This window comes from Hyperoodon ampullatus, assembly GCF_949752795.1.
Source record: "Hyperoodon ampullatus genome assembly, chromosome: 1".
In the NCBI taxonomy this organism is placed as follows: domain Eukaryota; kingdom Metazoa; phylum Chordata; class Mammalia; order Artiodactyla; family Ziphiidae; genus Hyperoodon; species Hyperoodon ampullatus.
Window position 1 is genome coordinate 17,715,052 of NC_136914.1, and position 20,621 is coordinate 17,735,672.

The window sequence follows — 20,621 nt, forward strand, 5'->3', positions numbered from 1 at the left end:
AAATAAATTTATAAATTTATTTATTTATTTATTTTTGGCTGCGTTGGGTCTTCGTTGCTGCGCGCGGGCTTTCTCTAGTTGTGGTGAGTGGGGACTACTCTTTGTCGCAGTGCGCGGGCTTCTCATTGCGGTGCCTTCTTGTTGCGGAGCACGGGCTCTAGGCGCACAGGCTTCAGTAGTTGTGGCACGTGGGCTCGGTAGTTGTGGCTCACAGGCTGCAGAGTGCAGGCTCAGTAGTTGTGGCTCACGGGCTTAGTTGCTCCGTGGCATGTGGGATCTTCCCGGACCAGGGCTCGAACCCGTGTCCCCTGCATTGGCAGGCGGATTCTTAACCAGTGCACCACCAGGGAAGTCCCAGTAATGACTCTTTTTCTAATAACCTTTTAGCAGAGACTGGACAAAAGGGCTTAGAATTTTTCTAGTCTAAGTCCCAAGTAGCCATCTCGCTTTTAGTCCTTTGGTGCCACAGCTGTCTCTTCTATATGACAGCTCTTTAAATACTGGAAGATAGTAAAGGCTCCTCTTTTCCAGGTTCATTATCTCTAGTTCTCTTCATGATGTATTTAAGGTTTCAAAATCATCACATCAACAGGATTAAATGTGACAGGAAAATGAGAAAATGCCTAATATAGTATTTATAAAAGAGATGATAAATTTTTAAATATGACAGTCATGTTCTTTCGTTGGTATAAATTACAACTCACCTCCAAGAAGTAATAAAACCATTAGATCTGAAGCAGTTTTGAGCTCAGCAATATCCTCCTCTTTGTCACTATCCACTTTCTGCTGAACAATCTCTAGTAGACATTCTACCAGGCCTGCTTCAACCAGCTGTAGCTTAATAGCATCTAAAGAATAATGTGAACAAAATAAGCAAAATTTGAGATGAAATAGGAATTCTGGTATAAGCAATTTAATGTAAAGAATTATAAAAAACCAAAAAAGTGCATGATTTAGATAACACACCTCTGAAGATCTGAGTTTCAAAAGGGAGTATCTGACAGTGCAGCTTAAATACACAAAAGCTTTATTTAATTTCTATTTGATATGATGTCACTTTTCACAATGTCTGGCAGCAACTAAACAAATTGATTCTCAGCTCTGAAGGTAAGTAATATCATTCTACTGTTATTCTAGATATTATGCTCACATTTAAAAGGCAATACTATAAAATATTGCACACTGTTTTATTATAAAACACACATAACTGTTAAAGTTAAAACACATTCACTAATGGAGTTTGAATACAAAGATACTAAAAACAGGTATTAGTAAATTTTAAAGTATATCACAAGTATGTACATTTGGATTCATATTTGTATAGATGTTATTTTTCTAGGGCAGTTAATTAATTTGTAACTTTCTGAACTTGAAAGTCATGTTTTTAAAAAGCGTTTCAGGTTTTCATTAATTTGAAGCTTTCTTGGGTGATGGGTACATGGTGGTTCATTATACTACAATCTCTCTACATCTGAATAGGTTGTTTTTTTGTTTTGTTTTGTTTTTTTGCAGTACACGGGCCTCTCACTGTTGTGGCCTCTCCCGTTGTGGAGTGCAGGCTCCAGACGCGCAAGCTCAGTGGCCATGGCTCATGGGCCCAGCCGCTCCGCGGCATGTGGGATCTTCCCAGACTGGGGCACGAACCCGTGTCCCATGCATCGGCAGGCGGACTCTCAACCACTGAGCCACCAGGGAAGCCCCTGTTTTGTTTAAAAAAAATAAACGTATTTATTTATTTATTTTTGGCTGCGTTGGGTCTTCCTTGCTGTGAGCAGGCTTTCTCTAGTTGTGGTGAGCGGGACCCACTCTTCGTTGTGGTGCGTGGGCTTCTCATTGCGGTAGCTTCTCTTGCTGCGGAGCACGGGTTCTAGGCACGCGGGCTTCAGTAGTTGTGGCACGTAGGCTCAGTAGTTGTGGGTCGTGGGCTCTAGAGCGCCGGCTCAGTAGTTGTGGCACACGGGCTTAGTTGCTCCGCAGCATGTGGGATCTTCCCGGACCAGGGCTCGAACCCGTGTCCCTTGCATTGGCAGGCGGATCCCTAACCACTGCACCACCAGGGAAGCCCCTGAATAGATTTTTAAGTTTTCACAATAAAAGTTGAAAGAAACAAATAACTTTCAAGTTTTCTGATAGATAACTAACAAACTAAGGAATTTTAGAGACAGAATTTACGTACCAATTATATTTTAAAAAATTATCTTCATAGCAAACTCTGTGAGCCTATCAAATCGATATTGTTTGCACCACTAATATCTTAAATATTCTTTCATTATAGAACTTATTTCGTTGAAGATTTTATATTTGCATCCATATCTGTCTCCCCCAATATACCTCATTCATCTTTGTGTTTTAACCTAAATTGGCCTTCTTAAATATTTTGGGTATATTTGATACTGCTTAAGATAAATGCTGATCAACTGACCTCAGAAATACATTTGCTACACATAAATTTTTTAATTTAAATTTTATTTTCTAGTTGGATTTTATTTTAGTCTTCAGTTTCCCTAAGCTGTATATGCACATATCTACAGCAATGGCAGTTCAAGTTTTTTATTTGGAAGAAACTGTTTTTTATTTGGAAAGACTGTTTTCATACTTAAGACTTGTTCTTTCAGACAATTTTAATGTGTAAAAATTTGGCTTTTTTCTATCACTAGGATCGCTGATATTCTTTAGCATATTATTTCAGAATACACAGAATATTCAACCTGTAATAGTTTTTTAAAAGGTATACTTGCACTGTGCCATGCTGAAAGTAGGGCGTTTCCTTGGTTACAGAATCACAGAAGTAGAAATGTGTGGCGACTAGAATTGAAAGCCACAATGAAAAAGCCTTAAAAATACAAAAAACCTTGAATTATACAAATCCCAGTTTAAATGTTGGAATCACTCTCCTTTGCATACAAGGAAAACCAAGGATGATATGCTAAGGCTAGTCCAGAAACAAGTTTTCAAAAGTAGCATTCAACCCACAGCACAGTTATAAAACACAAGTGAAGACAGTGGAGGACAAAACAAATAAGAGATAAAAACACTGTTATTTTGAAATATTGCAAGGAAGGGTACAGGTCATTCTCTGGCATAAAGTTGACTGAAGGTCACAATGAAACTTCCTATTTGGCCAAACCACCAAATGAGAGGAAAAATAAATTTCTTCCTAAAGAATAAGATCTAAGGCATTCAGAAGATTTAAAATGTGTCAGGATTAAAGTTTACAAATCTTTCCTCTCAACAGTTTAACTGTAATCACATGTATATGTGGGAGGCTTAAATTGCCTTATTAAAAAGGATTAATGAGGCATTCTGCCAAAGCAGACAGCCCAGCACACACTGATCAAATACCATTCTGCCGAAGGACATCTATCTTTATCACCACTGTTTGCATATATACGTACATATATGTACATACATGTATCATATATATGTACAGGTATATCTGTATAAATGAATATTTGAAAATCTTTTCTAAGTGGTGAAAAAAAGCCCACAAATGCTGCAGAGTGCATAAAATATGTTACTCTTAATCAATTATTATTACTAAGTATATAACTGTGTAACTATCACCTAGATCAAGAAATTCATTGCTGGGCTTCCCTGGTGGCGCAGTGGTTGAGGGTCTTCCTGCCAGTGCGGGGGACACGGGTTCGTGCCCCGGTCCGGGAGGATCCCACATGCCGTGGAGCGGCTGGGCCCGTGAACCATGGCCGCTGAGCCTGCACGTCCGGAGCCTGTGCTCCGCAATGGGAGAGGCCACAACAGTGAGAGGCCCGCGTACCGCAAAAAAAAAAAAAAAAAAAAAAAGAAATTCATTGCCAACAACCCTGGAAGCCCCTCTGTGCTTTACTTTTTTCTATCACATATCCCTCCCTTTCAAATCACCACCCTTTTTAAGGTAATCACATCCATACTTTTATAGTTTCACCAAATAATCATTCCTAAAAACTATAGTTAATTTTAGCTTTTTTGTAACTTCATATAAATGGAAGCGTAAAATACGTATTTTTCAGTGTTGGATTTTTCCTTTTAATATGTTTATAAGATTCATCTACACTATTGGTTATAGCTGTCTTCATTCTTTCATAACTGTGTATTTTTCCATAATATGGATATACCATAATTTATTTATTCTACTGTTAATGGATATGAGTTGTTTCCATTTATTCATTATTATAAATATGCTGTTATGAACGTTCTTGTAATGGCTCCTGGTGCACATGTACCCATTTCTGGGTATACACCTAACAGCAGAATTGTTGGCTCACAGGGAAGGCATATCTCCAACTCAGTAGATACTGTTCTCCAAATTGTACCAATTTACACTCCCATCAGCACTTAATGAGTTTCCACTGTTCCACACCTTCATCGACACTTGGTATTATCACTTTCCCGTGAGTACACAGTGGTATTTTATTGTGGTTTTATTTTGCAGTCCCTGATTTTTAATGAGTTGAGCATATTTTCATGTGTTTATCAGCCACTTGGATTTTATCTTTTGCCTTCTTAAATTGTTTGCACACTTTCCCACTAGGTTTTCTACATTTTTCTTAATGATTTGAGGGAGTTTTTCTATATATTGTACACATCAGCCCTCTGTTGGTTACATATGTTGTAAATAAATTCTCATCTACTGTCATGCTTTTCACTCTTAATGGTGTCCTTTGAGGAATAAAAGTTTTTACTTTTAAAATAACAAAATTTATCAAAGTTTCCTTTATAGTTACAGCTTTTTGTGACTTAAGAAAACTTTCTGTACTCCAAGGCTGTGATGGTATTATCCTATCTCATATTTTAAGATAAAGTTTCTTGTTTCAACTTTTACATTCAGGTCAATAATCTATCTGAAATGAAATTTAAAAAATAGTATTGGGACTTCCCTCGTGGTGCAGTGGTTAAGAATCCACATGCCAATGCAGGGGACACGGGTTCAATCCCTGGTCCAGGAGGATCCCACATGCCACTGAGCAACTAAGCCCATGTGCCACAACTACTGAGCCTGCGCTCTAGAGCCCATGAGCCAAAACTACTGAGCCTGTGCACCTAGAGTCCATGCTCCACAACAAGAGAAGCCACCGCAATGAGAAGCCTGCACACCACAATGAAGAGTAGCCCCCACTCGTTACAACTAGAGAAAACCCACACACAGCAATGAAGACCTAACGCAGCCAAAAATAAATAAAAATTTTAAAAAATTTAAAAAATAATAATAGTATTAAGTGGGATTGTATGAGTGTCTCCAACGGTATTTTTTTCCATTCCCAGCACTGTTTATTAAAAAGATTGTCCTTTCCATATAGTTTTGCAGTGACACCTTTTTTTCTTAGTAAAATAAACATCTACTAATGCATCCATTTGTTTCTGGGCTATCCTGTTCCACTGGTCTTCTTGTCCATCTTTGAACCAATACCACATCGTCTTTTAAATACTACAGTTTTATCAGAATGAAGTTTTATTATTGTTATGCAATAAAATCAGTTCTTCTACCTTAGTCTCTTTCACAGTATCTTCGCTATTCTTAGTCTTTGGGATTTTGATGAGAACTGCCATAAGTCTTCAGATCAGTATGGTGAGATATAAGATCATTACAAAATCGAGGTTTCCAATCTATGAAAGTGATATAGCTTTGCACTTATTTAGATTTTAATTTCTCTTGATGACTTTCTACAGTTTTCTTACACATCTTTTTTTTTTTTTTCAAATTTCATTTGATGGTATTTCCAAGATGACATTAAAAAGTAACAATTCTAACTATTTATTGCTTAAACAGGAAAAGTTTTTTAAAAAGAATAACACCAAAATTGTATCTGTTAAAAGACTGTAATTGTCTCATACAGTCCCACCCTCTTCTTGAAATTGCAACACCACCTCTAGATTTCACAAAAAGAGAAATCCAAAATGTGGTATCTTCATAAAGAAATGGCACACAGATCTATGTGTTTTACCCAATGGCTTCAATAGTTTCTTTGTCTGGGTCAGTATTGGTTTCTGCAGAATTGGAATGCTGTCTGGGATAATGACTATGGGTCATCTCTCCATTTGTAAGTTCAATCAAATGAAACACTTGCTTTTCGAACAACTAGCAAAGAAGAAATGAACAATGAAATCCAGTATTTGCTGGATATGAGGGTTGTTGACAACTAAGAATAAATAGAATAAATAATTAAAGTGAAGTAGGCTTATATAACAGAATGTTATGCATAACTCTTAAAACACATTGTTGAGCAACAAAAGTTAAGAATACAAGGAAACATAGAAAAATGTCACTTGTGTAAATTATAAACAGATACATTCATGAAACGATATCATACAATTTCATATAAGCATACACAAACACATCTATTGCATGCATTAAAGTCGAATCCTCTGGTAAATGGTGTGCCTGAGGAAGACAGTGGTGGGGAAGGGCTAAGGAAGAAGGCTACAAGGAGAGAGACCTTGTTTAGATTACACATCTTTTATTAGTCCATTCTTAAGTATTCCTTTTTTTTTTTTTTTTTGCCACGCCACACTGCTTGCAGGATCTTATTTCCGTGACTAAGGGTCAAACCCAGGTCCCCGGCAGTGGAAGCACGGAGTTCTAACCACTGGACCACCAGGCAATTCCCTTAAATATTTCATTTTTTATACTATAGTAAACAGTGTATTTTTAAAAATGTATTTTCTGTTTTTGCTGGTATGTAAAAATACAACGCTTTGGGTTTTTAGATGTTTTTCTTTGTCTTGCCTGGCAACCCAACCAAATTCTAATTTTAAAAATCTATATTCTTTTGTATTTTTGATATACATAATCATATCTATGAATAATGATAGTTTTATTTATTTCTTTCCTGTATCTTTTCTTTCTTTCTTTTTTACCCTACAGCACTGGATAGTTCCTACAATACAATAAGAAATAAAAATGGAGATGACCTTTCTTATTCCCAATCTTAAAAGGAAATGATTTTTGTTATACCACTCAGTATGATGCTTTCTATAGGCTTCTGGTTATATATTCTTTTCATTCTCTTCTAGTGATGGTTTGCAAAGAGTTTTTAAAAATCGTGGAAGGATGGTTAATCTTATAAAATGTTTTTTCTGAATGACAAGATCATATGATTTTTCCCCTTTATTAAGTTTTAATGTGATGAATTATATTGATTGCATTTGGAATACTAAACTACTTTATATTTCCAGAATAAATCCAATTTGGTATGATGATTAATTTTTAAATATATTATTGGATTTTGTTTGCTAAAAGTTTATGGGAATTTTGGATCTATGTTCATGGTGAGACTGGCCTTTAATTTTTATTCTTGTTTTGTCTTTGTTGGTATTTTATTAGCTTCACAAAATATATCTGAGTATATCTGCTTTTCCTATTCTGGAAAAAATTTAAGATAAGATTACTCAGCTTTTCTGTTCTATATCACCCATACTTGAAAATGTATTGGCATCAAATTTTCATAACATTCTCTGAATATCTGTAAGATCTGTAGTGAGATCTCTGTTTTCTTGATTTTGGTTATTTGTGCTTTCTCTCTCTTTTTTTCCTGATTAATCCTACTAGGGATTTACCAGTTTCATATGTCTTTTCAGACTCAACATAGGCAAGTATATGCTTATATTGCATTACATATATTCTATTTTATTAATTTCAGTTCCTGTATTTCCTTCCTTCTACTGTAATTTCTTTGGGTTTCATTTATGTTTTCCCTCTCTCAATTCCTGAGATTAATACTGGGCTCACTGATGTTAGCTTTTTCCTTTTCTATTATATTCATTTAAAGTGAAAAAAAAAAACCCTCTAAGTATGGCTTTACCTGCAACACACAAGATTTGAGATAGTGTTCTCATTTTCATTATTAGAAAAATGTTCTAATTTTCTTCGTGATTCTTCTTTGACCTCCGAGGTATCTGAAGTGTATTTCTTAATATATAAATAAATGGGGATTTCCTAGTTATCTTTTTATTATTAGTTACTATTGTAATTCACTTAGATCAGAGAACATACTCTAAGATTGCAATCCTTTGATATTTTTTCCATAAGTATACATGTTTTAAATGTTTCATATGTACTTGAAAAGAAAGGGCTCTGAAGCAGGGTGCAGTGTTCCAAAATATGTCCATTAAATCAATTTTCTTAATCATGTTGCCCACGTTTTCTATATTCCTATTTTTTAATCTGTTTGTTCTATAATGATTTTTGTGGATATTTAGGGTGCCTCATAGTTCTGAATATTTTTGCTTCATATCTTTTGACATAATGTACATTTTTATAGCTTCCAAGAATTGGACCTTTTATCATGATAAAGTCACCTTCTTTATCTCTACCAAGTCTTTTAATATTAAAGTCTATTTTATCTGATATTAATATGACTACCTCAGCCTTTTTTAGGTTTGAATGGTAAATTTTTTCCAATTTTTTAAATCTCAACCTTTTAAATCTCCTCATACTTAAGAAGCACTGCTTGTTTAAAAAAAAAGCTGGTTTTTTAAAATTCAGTTAACGATTAGTCTTTTAACTAAAGCATTCAGGCCACATACATTTAATGTAATTAATGAAATACTGTGTCATAAATCTAGCATATTTTTTCTGCCCTATTTTTACCCCCTGTTCCATGTTCCCTTTTCTCTCTGCTCTTCTGTTAATTAGGATTGATGGGGTATTAAAACAAAAAAAAATCTTTCCATAAATCCTTCCATTAGTTTGGTAGTTACACATTGGTTTTAAAAATTATTTTAGTTCACCTTAAAATTTGAAATCATTTATTCACCAGAATCTAATAGTACTTTCCTCCATGTAGTACAAGGGTCCTGGGACTCTTTAACTACTTTTACCTCCCTCCAGATTATATACACTCATTCTGTGGTGTATTTTAGATTATACATATATACATTTTAAACTTCACAGTGAATTATTTTTATTATTTTATATATTCAATGTTCATGAGTTTACACACATATTTACTGGGGTTTTTTTTGCTTCCTTCTCCTCCCTTGTACCTATAACCTTCCTTCTGGAGTCCGTTTCCTTTTGTTTTTGGAATCATTTTCCTTTTTTCTAACAAACATCCTTTATAATTTCCTTTAGTAAGGGTATATTGGTGGTGAACTTTCACAGTTTCTAACCTGAAAATATCTTCATTTTGCTTTCAGTTTTGATGGGTATTTTCATTGGGTTTAGAATTTTAGATTGAATTTATTTTCTTTTGGCACACAGAAGATGTTTGTTATCTGGCTTTCATTGCTACTGTCGAGAAGTTAGCTGTCAAACTTTTGCCTCTTTTAAGGTAATCTATTTTTTTTCCTGGCTACTTTTAAAACTTCTGTCATTTTTTTTTTTTGCAATTTCAATATGATGTATCGAAATGTGTATTTCTTTTTATCATGTTTTAAATTCATTGGGCTTCTTGAATCTTTGATACCTTTCATAATTTCTGGTAAGGGTTCTGACAAAATTTCTTCAAACTTCTGCCCTCCCATCTGCCCTCCTTCTGGGACTCCAAAAAATGTATATGAGACCCTCTCATTTTATACTCTGTACCTCTTATTCTCTCTTATGTATATTGGTTCTTTTATTTCTCTATATTTCATTCTGGATTTTCTTCCAATCTATCTTCCAGTTCACTGGTTCTCTAATTCAACTATATTTAATCTGCTGTTAAACTCATCTATTAGGTTCTTAATTTTTTTTTTTTTTTTTTTTTTGCGGTACACGGTCCTCTCACTGTTGTGGCCTCTCCCATTGCAGAGCACAGGCTCCAGACGCGCAGGCTCAGCGGCCATGGCTCACGGGCCTAGACGCTCCGCGGCATGTGGGATCTTCCTGGACTGGGGCACGAACCCATGTCCCCTGCATCGGCAGGTGGACTCTCAACCACTGCACCACCAGGGAAGCCCTATTAGGTTCTTAATTTTGGTTGTATTTTTCAATTCAGGAATTTCCAATTGTTTCTTTTTCAAATCTGCTATTCATTCCACTTTTTATAGTTTCTAGTTTCCTTCTAAAAATTTTAAGCTTGTTTTTAACTCTGAACATAATAAGCATACCTGTTTTGAGTCAATGTCTAATAATTCCAGTATCTGGAGATTTGCTGCTGTTGCCTGTTCTTTGTGCTGATTCTTGCTTACAATGTCTTGTCTCCTCATGTGTCTGGTCCTCTTTGATTGTGTGCTAGACACTGTATTTGAAAAATTATTTATATGGGATGGTTTGCTTACTCTGGTTCCCTCTTATTCCTAGAGTGTATCCTTTAAGATTTTTTGCTCAAAGACAGGAATAGTTTACCAGTGTTCACACTGTTGGTGGGCCTGGTACTCCAACTTTTATGACTTTTTTGCCCTGCAAGGGTACATAAGTGGAGTTCAGCCTATTGGCTGCCTTTTCCAGATTGGCATAAGCATGTATAAGCTACAGAACCATCTTTGCCAAGATTATAAAATCAAAGAAACCTGGAAAGTAGCTTTGGCCAATGTAGATATAGTTATGCAGTAGATAATGTAGCTGAAGTTAGAGATACCCAAAATAAAACTTATCATTAATAAATCATTAATTAAAAAAAGAATTTTGAGTTAAATAGCTGGCAATTAAATAATATTAGAAAAAAATGGAAAAAGCCTACATGATCAAAAATCAAGAGATACATTTATTTTCTCACCATTTTCTGCCAATGGAGCAAGAACCTCAAACACCATTTCCCTCTTATCATGGTCTATTTGTTTCTTGAAGAGTTTTACCAGCTCTTCAGCAATGTTTGTACTGGCAAACTGTTCTTTACTTGACTCTGCAAAAAACAAGAGGAAAATTTAGAGTAAGCAAACAAAATTAAGCCCAGAAATTGTTTTCTATTACCTTCAATATTTGGTCATTTTTTACCATTACTGATAAGTACAAACACTCTTCAAATACAGGAACAATCAAAACCATTTTTTAAAATGTCCCTGAAGAGGAAAAACATCTAAGTCTTTAAATAAAATGTTCTGGCCCAATTTTATTCAAGGCTATAAAATAAATGTTCACTAGCATAACATATAGGTAATCATAGCAACAGTAAAATTACTGTTATAAATTCATAGTTTCAAGGCTTTCAGTCAAAGAAGAAAAATTACTCATAACAGACTGCATTTTACATGGCTGAATTAAAGGTGACTTGTCTTTACACCAATACAGTGGTATACTTTTGCATTCTTCTCGACATGCCTTTCTAATTTATTTATTTTTAAAATTTATTTTATTTTTGGCTGTGTTGGTGGTTCTTCCTTGCTGCGTGCAGCTTTCTCTAGTTGCGGCGAGCGGGGGCTACTCTTTGTTACGGTGCGCGGGCTTCTCACTGCAGTGTCTTCTCTTGTTGCAAAGCAGGGGCTCTAGGCACGCAGGCTTCAGTAGCTGTGGCACGTGGGCTCAACAGTTGTGGCTTGTGGGCTTCAGAGCGCAGGCTCAGTAGTTGTGGCGCCCAGGCTTAGTTGCTCTGTGGCATATGGGATCTTCCCGGACCAGGGCTTGAACCCGTGTCCCCTGCATTGGCAGTTGGATTCTTAACCACTGCACCACCAGGAAGCCCCTGACAAGTCTTTCTATCAAAGGCCAACTCCTCATTCCCTCTTGCCTCTTCACCGTCTCCAGCCTCTCACTCTAGAGTCTCATCCTCACCATTTAAATGTGCTTTAATATTTCTCACAGAAAAATAGCAATATTAAAAACAAACACCTTCCCTTTACACCACTTTTATTCACTACCATCCAATCTGTTCCCTTTCACAAACAAGTTTCTTGACAGCATTGTCTACATACACTGTCTTTACTTTCTCAACTCACATGCATTCCTAAACCCAGCTCAAACTAGTTTGGCCCACCTCTCCATTCTGCAATCTCCCTTGCTTGCTCCTCCTCCTGCACCAGACCTCTATACATTCTGTTATGGTTCCTTGGATCTTGATCTTTTGCCTTCTCACCTTTTTGAGCCTTACTCTCACCCTAAGCAATCTAACCTCTTACATAGCATAAAATAGCACCTATATGTTGATGCTTATATAATCATATCTCTAGCCCTCTTCTGGACTCCAGGCTATTTATTTAACTGGCCATTTGACGTCTCCATTTGAATATCTCTCTAGCATCCAAACTCCATGTCTAAAGTGGACTTTTGATGCTCCCCTGAAATCTGTTCTTCCTCCAGACTTCCATACTTTAGTGAAGGAACATGTCACCTACCCATCTGCCATGCAGGCAGAGACCTGGGGGTCACTGCTCACTTGTTCTCACTCAACTGTACATCCAAAGAATAACCAAGGTCTATCAGTCTACCTCCAAAATACAACCAGAATCCATTCCTCTCCAAGTCTCTTCTCAGTTTCTTTTGCTGCATCAGATATCCTATCAATTTATCTAGAAGTTTCTTTCAGAGAATTCTGACCAAATCCAACCTAGATTGGTTGCTCTCCATGTTTGTGGGGCACAGCTGACATCCTGGAATTTCTTTTTCATTACCTTGATGGATGCTTTCTTCTCCCTCCTGTATCAGATACTCTATTATCTATGTCCTTTCACCTTCACATTTTTAGTTTTGGTGGAGGCATCCTCCAGCAGCTTCCTGAGAAAGCTACTATGTACTGTGTATAGGAGATAAATATTTTGAAATTTTGACTGTCTGAAAATGCTCTTTCCCACCTAGAGTCTATGCCTGTCATTTAAATTAGTTCCTTACCCCGTTCAATTACTTTCTCATACTAGCAATTATCATAATTTAAAATTATATGCTTATTTATTTGTAAATTCATTTAAAAAAGAAATTTCCAACGCACCCACTAAACTATAAGCTCCTTGAGGGCACGGACAGTGTATAGTATTTTAACTACCGTAAATACAGTGTACAGTATAGTGCCCAGTAAAGAGCAGGTGTTCAAAAGAAATTTATTGATTGCATGAATGTGTGACTGAAAGAACAAGTAAATGAATGTAAGAGCGAGATTCTGCTCTCTAGTCTCTGGTAAATCTCTGCCAATATCAAATAAAAAATATTACAAATTCCACTTTAAAAGAAAATGGAGAAACATAAATTTTTATATGGCTTAATACAGTTTTGATTCACTCTACTGTTACACTGCTTTTGGCACATGTACCAGATCTATGCCAAAATGATGAGAATCCACTCCAAGACTTGTAAGGAGGATTCCTTAGTGCCACAAAAAAAGGAGTATGGGTGAAGCGTCTTTTCTAATAAGCTACTTAAACCCTCAGAAATCATAGTTTACAAACGTCAGCCCATCTTACCCTAAAAGGAGGTTAGTTTGATTTAAATAGGAATGATTTAACTCCTTAACGTTGGTGGTTACTCCTCTGTTTCAGACAATTCTTCAAATAAAATGAAACATAAAATCACAGGTGAAGTAGATAGACATCATTTATCTAGTTATGTGCTATTATTCTTTTCAAAAAATAATAGTTCTAGCACTTTTTTCCAATCCATATTTTATTCTTCTACTTATTAAACTGAAACCAAATCACTGCTGCTAAGTAATTCAGGTCATTTGCCAGCACAAGGAAACAAGGCACTATGATTAACATAGGAATTAACAAAAACCTGTACTTATCCTGCAGGTGGACACCTGAAAAGAAAAGATAGCGTGAATTATGATTTGGACATTATATTTGAATTAAATGTCATGGATCCTTAACAGACTTTTAGCAAGAAGGCTTATTTCCTAAGGGTTTTTTTTTTTAATCAAAATTATATATGAGTTTAAAGAGTTAGTCCTAATACTTACACTACTGGCAGATTCGAGTCTCCCTTGCCCATTTCTTCTTCAAAAATAAGCACATAAAGCTCTTTTAGCTAATTCACTGGTATTTACCTCCAAATCTTTAAATAATGTATTTATATTAAGTTTTGATCAACTTCCCACTATGAAAGATGAAGCACTAGCTTTCTTTTCTTCTTGTCTCCACAATACCCTCCATCTTCTCAATGTAATTTTACTGTAATTTTGGTTATTTCAATAATTAGTGTTTCAATGATGCACTATTTCATTTGTCCTGGAATTCCTTTTATTTCCAGGAAATTTTTTTTCTCACTTATTTAGCTTTCAATGTACTTACATTAGTTCAACTCCACACTCTCCATCAGTTGTCCAGTTTTCTCTTAATAAGCTCGTTCACTTTAGATGCTCAATCAATTTCATCTTGTAAAGAATTTCCCCAATCTGGACTGGTTGCTCTTTGAAAATAGGCCATTTGGGGCTCTCATGTCACCATAATACTAGGAACTCCTATTTTCCTGTTGGATCTCGTTTCCTGATTCCTATGTAGTCTTATTATTTATATCCCTTGTTTTGGTGGGACACATCTTCCAGTGGCTTCCAGGAAAGATGTAGGACACCAATTTTGAGACATTCATGTTTGACAATGTCCTTATTGTAACCTCAGACTTGACTGATGGTTTGCATATAGAATTCTATATTGGAAATAATTTTTCCTCAAATTTTTGAAGACAATATTCCATTTTCTTCTGGTTACCAGTGTTGTTTTGATACATCTGATGTCTACTGATTCACCATTTTTTTAATGTAACTTTTTCCCCTCTCTCTGGAAGTCTGTAAAATATTCTCTTTGTGCCTATTATTCTAAAACTTCACATTGATGTGCCATGGTCTGGGGGCCTAATTTTCATCTGCTAGGCTAGGCATTTGACAGATTCTTCCAATCTGGAGAAATATATACTTTAGTTTTGTGGTACTTGAGTTATTTGGCCATTTCCTCCTATTTACCTCTTTCTAGAACTCTTCGTCTGATCCTCTATCTATATTTTCGCTTCTACTTTCCATATCCTTGTTTTTTGCTTTATATCTATAAATATTCCTCCATACATTTTATTGTCTTTCATTTTAGCTATTGTGTTTTTAATGTTCTAGCTTTTTCATTTGTTCCTTTTCTTTAAAAATGGCATCCTCTTTCTTGACTACAGCATTTTTCTCATTTATCTGAGCATGTTTGAGTTTCCCCCACCCCCATCCTGCAGTTTCTATCTCCTCCGAGTTACCTTTTTTTGTTTATTTATCGTCCATTTAGAGGCTGTCCTCACCTCTCTACTTGTCTGCCACTGATTAACTGGGATCTAAAAACTGATTAGGATCTATGAGTAGGAGTGGCCTTGTTTTATTTATTTATTTATTTAATTTATTACACAGCAGGTTCTTATTAGTTACCTATTTTATACATATTAGTGTATATATGTCAATGCCAATCTATGAGTGGCCTTGTTGTCTGAAGATTCCCTGTAGGTCAGATGGCTCTTTTGTAGAGAAACTCCAACATAAGTATCTTTAAGTCCATGTTCTAGAGAACAAATGGGACCATTAAGCATACCTACCTTCACTTAATCTGTGTTCAGAATGGTACTCTGGTAACTCTTACTTCATTTAGTCTGATGTCCCCAGTGTACAAACCCTCTATTTTTAGTCTCTCCAGAGAGTAAACACAGTCTTCTGCTTAGATGGCAAGGGCTAGTTACCACAGTGTGGGAAGGGAAAGAAGGTTTAGAAATCTTGATGCTACCAAATCCTAAACTTTTTGAAGATTCCAAAGAGCAAACTGGTTAGTTCTTGGTTTTCCAATTCAGGATTTAGATTTCAAAGTTTTGCTAAGTGAGTTACTGCTTGCTTTTCTTTCCAGGCTCTAAAAAGTTTCTGTGTTATCCTCTTTACTTGCCCCCCCACCCCGACAACCCCGCTTCCTTTTCCTTGATGGTTTTCCATTTAAAAAAGAATCTATTGTAGTTTTAGTTGGTTTCCAGAAGGGAGTGAAAGTAAGTGCAGATTTTCATTCTAACATCTCTAACCCCCAAAATACTAATATTTTAAGCAGACAATTTTATTTATAAAAGATTGTGGAGCCAAATAAAAAGGGGAAAAAATCCCACTCTGCTTAATCTATAATGTTAAATAAATCTGCAAACTTTAAAATTGGATTCATGCTATAATTGTGAATATAGAAAAATTATGTGTGCACATAAACTAGGACTGAAAGAGAATAAAAAGATAGAGATGCACATTCCTTTTCGGCCCCCAATTATGAAACAGTTTGCAGTTGTTTAATTATTTTATATTTTGTCTTTATATTATATCTTTAGTGAGCAAAACCATACAAATTTCTATTTAACATTTTTATTAAGAAATTTTGACAAAAAGTAACTCTAGCATTTAATGATATGCCATATTCAGAAGTGTGTGATATAAATGTGATATGATCTTGATCTTTACCTGTGTCAATAAAATAATACTAGGTGATTCGCTAACTCATGGGCAATAAAGCCCACACTGAAAAGAGAAAACATGTATCCTGGGGCACACATGTTTTATTTCAGTGTTGATGTACAACTTAGCTATTACATGGGCATAACAGACTCATGATATATACTCTAGAAGTCTTAGTAAATGAAGAAGTATTTCTCTTTTATACTTTCTTTCTCCATACGGGGTAAGGGCAGTAACAGCTGGGACCAGAGTATGGAATTGGGCCAAACTAAATTAGGTGCATATCCATCTTTTAATACAGACCCAGGTCTCCCTGTATGCAGAATCGAGGTGGTCTATACAATTTCCCAAACAAATCCTGACACCTTAACACAGTTAACTCATATTAAGTGGTGTCTGTCTCTGTTACACAGGTTATGACATTATCAGGGATTATAACATAATTTCTGTTTTAATTCTACAAACTATACTAAACACAAACTCCTACATTCCATTTTAATAATAGAAACTAACTTGTAAAACAGTAAATGAATGTTCTTTCATTCTTGGGTTTACTTGAATGATGGAAATAATGAGACAGTATGAAAAAGAAAAAAGCAGAAGAGAAGACAAGAAACATTCACAAATGCCAGGAGATGACCCACTGAATAAAAATGACTTCTAAAAATTAACTCTGATAAATAATCCCTATTCCCTTAACTTGAAGTCAAAGCAAAAGTAAAGTACTGAAATCAAGATTTTAATGTGAGTGTGCAAGGAGATGAGCTTTCAGTTAGAAAAACCAAGGTTAGAGTCCTGGTGCTTCTTTTTATTTATTTATAAAATGGGGATATTAATAGAACAGATTTACTCGCTTGATGTAGCTATTACTTTAGCTATGATGAGACATCATTTGGTTTCACTGTCCCCATGATGAACAATTTATTATGAACATGGTTGTGGGGTAGATTTAGACCAGGAGTTGCAACTTTCTATCAAGAATTATGGGGAGGGAGGAGAGAAAAGAAGAAAGGGTAATAATATACATGATATAGAGAAAAATAAAACAGGGAAAAGAGATGGGCGTGCTGGGGTCATCAGTCCTCCCTCTGTTAGGGCTGGGCTGCGTTGCTAGCACTGGTCTGTTTCTGCCCGCCTTTTGATTTTCAAGGATTTCTCATATTTTTTTCAAATCCTGTTACAAACATACTCTTATGAAAAAGTCCTCTATTATTTTTTTGGATTTTGTAAAAAGAGAGGGGAGAACCTTAGTCTGCTAGATTTTTTTTCACCTGATAAGCAAATAGTTTATACAAAATGTAATAAATTATGAGGTCCTTATTTTTGCCCTGGAAATACAATACTTGATTTTAAGACCATCCCTCACGTTAAGAATACTAAAGTCAAGTGGAGATCATTTTAAATATTCAATTCCATTAAAATAGTATACAAGTATAAACTTTAAGCCTTAATACATAAAACAATTAGGAAAGCAAACTAGCTCCAATTATAAACAATACAACCCTAAGATGGATCTACACTTTTTAACATTGAAATAATGTATCTACAATGCTTCAAAAAAAATAAACTAATATAATCTAAACAGATTCCCAGGTTAACCTCTAAAGGAAAATTTATTATAAGTACATTAATAACTTAATTACATTTTTGACTCATGGCTAGGACTTACCAAGTTCTGCTAAATTGCCAAATGCAACAAGACACATTTCTGTAAGAGCTGCATTTTGGCAGTGGATGCCCAGTAATTTAACTAAGGTAGGAATAACACCCATGTTGATAAGCTGAGCTTGAAGGGAATCTGTAAAAAAAAAAAAAAAAAAAAAAAACAAAACACAAAAAAAATGTTTATGTATTAAATGGACATTAGTAAGAAGAAAACACCTCTTATTCTCCCTATTGCAAACTCAACACTACTTCAATTAGAGTAAAGCAAGATTAAGTCCACTCATATAACTGCCTTGAAAATGTTTAAGACATTAGTTCAGAAGAGTTGAATTTTAAAACTTTTCAAAGATTAAAAGAAACTTAGAAATGAAAATAATTCAAATAAGATGTCAAATCACTAATTTTTTTAAAAAACATGGTCCTATATCTTTACAGAGCAGGTTTTAAAATGTATAAGTAATTAAACACTACCACTGGTTTTTAAGTTAAAAGGTTAGACAAAGTAACATTTGCATTACAGAAAGTCACAGAGTATATGAAAAGCATAAGAAAAAAAGCAATTTTAATAAAGACTAAGACAATAAAAATCTTAGAATCCCTTAAAAATAGTTGCTTCATAATAAAGAATGAAAAGTATATAACACACACAGGTTATTGCTTATTTGCAGCAGAGTGTTCTTTGATGACTGTTAGGAAGGAAAGTAGTTTTAACAAGGAAAAAAAATCTGGTTACTTAAAATATTTGTCTTTTCAAAGTTTTATTTAATAACAGTGACAATCATCTTAGTAAAGAAAAGAAAATTTGGCTTGAGAGGTAAAGAGAATGAGGTCAATATGGCTTTGTCATCATTGCTTGCCTTCATTTTCTAAGGAACTAATCGGTTTTAAAGTACTTAATATGCCTTGGATTTCCACAATGGCTCTTCATGAACAATGCTAACAGAATACCTATAGCAGTAGAGTTGAAGGTAAATAAATCAAAATGAAAACCAGAAGTAGTGCCTCTTAGAATAAGCTAAGAAGAAAGACATAAACACTCACATGCCTATGCAAAACACTATTACTGTTAATAACTGATTCATCTAAAGATAAAGGTATGCCTTCAAAATTTTTTTCTTTTCCTTTTAAAAATTATATGCCATTTTCAAGTTAATAATTTTCTCTAAATTCTTTTAAGTTACCTACTTGGAACCTAAAGATTAAAAATCTGTTTCTTACAGAACACACTTTCCTCACAGCATGCATCCCTTGACGGAGTTTGCGTACTAATCTCTTTGTCACTCTTCAGGAAAGAACATAAAGGCAAGGTTGAGCTGTCTCACATGCCAATTGATTACTTGCCCGGAGGTTTCTGTACTTAATTTTTTTTTTTTTTTTTTTTGTGGTACGTGGGCCTCTCACTGTTGTGGCCTCTCCCATTGTGGAGCACAGGCTCCGGACGCGCAGGCTCAGCGGCCATGGCTCATGGGCCCAGCCGCTCTGCGGCATGTGGGATCTTCCCGGACCGGGGCACGAACCCGTGTCCCCTGCATCGGCAGGCGGACTCTCAACCACTGTGCCACCAGAGAAGCCCTCTGTACTTAATTTTTACTGCTTTTAGAGTGAAGTATGAAGAGACAGCCAACAGAGGCTTATCAGCCCTGAAAACTGACGGTAATTATGGATATTATCTGGTTTGGCTGTGGGGACCATCTATACTAGAAAGGGGCCTATTACCAAAACAAAAATAGGAAACAAGGCCTGAGACAAAGTTAAGTTTACATTTAGAGTTCAAATAGTCTAAAACAATTTCAAAATTTGTAATGGAATTATGAAGTCTGTTCTAAAAGGAGATAGATATAAAAGAACATTCAACTAAATGATTTGTTTTTATGCTTTTGATGCTAAATATTTTTTTCTAACTTTACAATTTAGTAATTAATGAATGACTCACAATACTTATATTATCTTACAGGCAAATTACTTGTTATACCTATAGTATTATATCTATTATAGTATTATACCTATGTGTTATAGTGGCAGAATATTGTATTGTGGTTATAGTATTTTTAAAGATCATGTACCAAGAAGCTTTCCAAATTAGAAATTATTTTGGTTACTTACCAGTAGATAGAGTTCCTTACTATTGGACCACCTCTGCAGATTCTTGTTCTTTAGCAGTATTTTTAACTTTATTTATTTATTCATTTTGACTACCTCTTCAAATACTGCAGAGCTACTGAGTCATTAATTTTTAGGTACGTAAGCGTGAGCACTAGCGCATGCATTGAGTGAGTCAAACTCCACTATATGTTTGCATATATGTAAGCATCACACACCCCCTCAGTACTATTGGTCCAAACTATAAAAATCCAACAGTCCAGGGACATTAGAGGAATAACAAAATTTGTGAAGGAGATAACAGGAGAATGCCACTTAGATGTTCTTCATGTTCTCTTAACTTAGCATCTCTAATGCTCTCTAATTTTACAATATTATGAATTTTGGTTCCAGGGATAAGAGGGACAAAGGTTAAGAAATATTACAGTTTCATACAATCTGTGGCATACAAATTGAAGCAGTAATATTTGAAATTGGGGTAGATCAGCAGAAAAAGTAGCATAGCTCAATGGCATATGGTGTGAATTGCCATAATTCATGAAAATCACACTGCTACATGAAAATGTGTTTTCAAGCTACCCAGGAGTCAAACTGATTGTATACTCACATACAACACACATACCACACACAAGT

General features: G+C 35.2%; 1 protein-coding gene across 1 annotated transcript in view; it reads right to left on the reverse strand.

Moving 5' to 3' along the window:
• RAP1GDS1 (Rap1 GTPase-GDP dissociation stimulator 1) overlaps nucleotides 1-20,621 on the reverse strand; it is a gene marked incomplete at both ends in the record, with an annotated part of 147,992 nt that overhangs the window by 21,252 nt on the left and 106,119 nt on the right. The window contains 3 exons of the mRNA XM_079710155.1: nucleotides 705-848; nucleotides 10,635-10,760; nucleotides 17,893-18,021. Coding sequence (XP_079566281.1) covers nucleotides 705-848; nucleotides 10,635-10,760; nucleotides 17,893-18,021 — 399 coding nt within the window. The remainder of the gene's footprint in view (nucleotides 1-704; nucleotides 849-10,634; nucleotides 10,761-17,892; nucleotides 18,022-20,621) is intronic.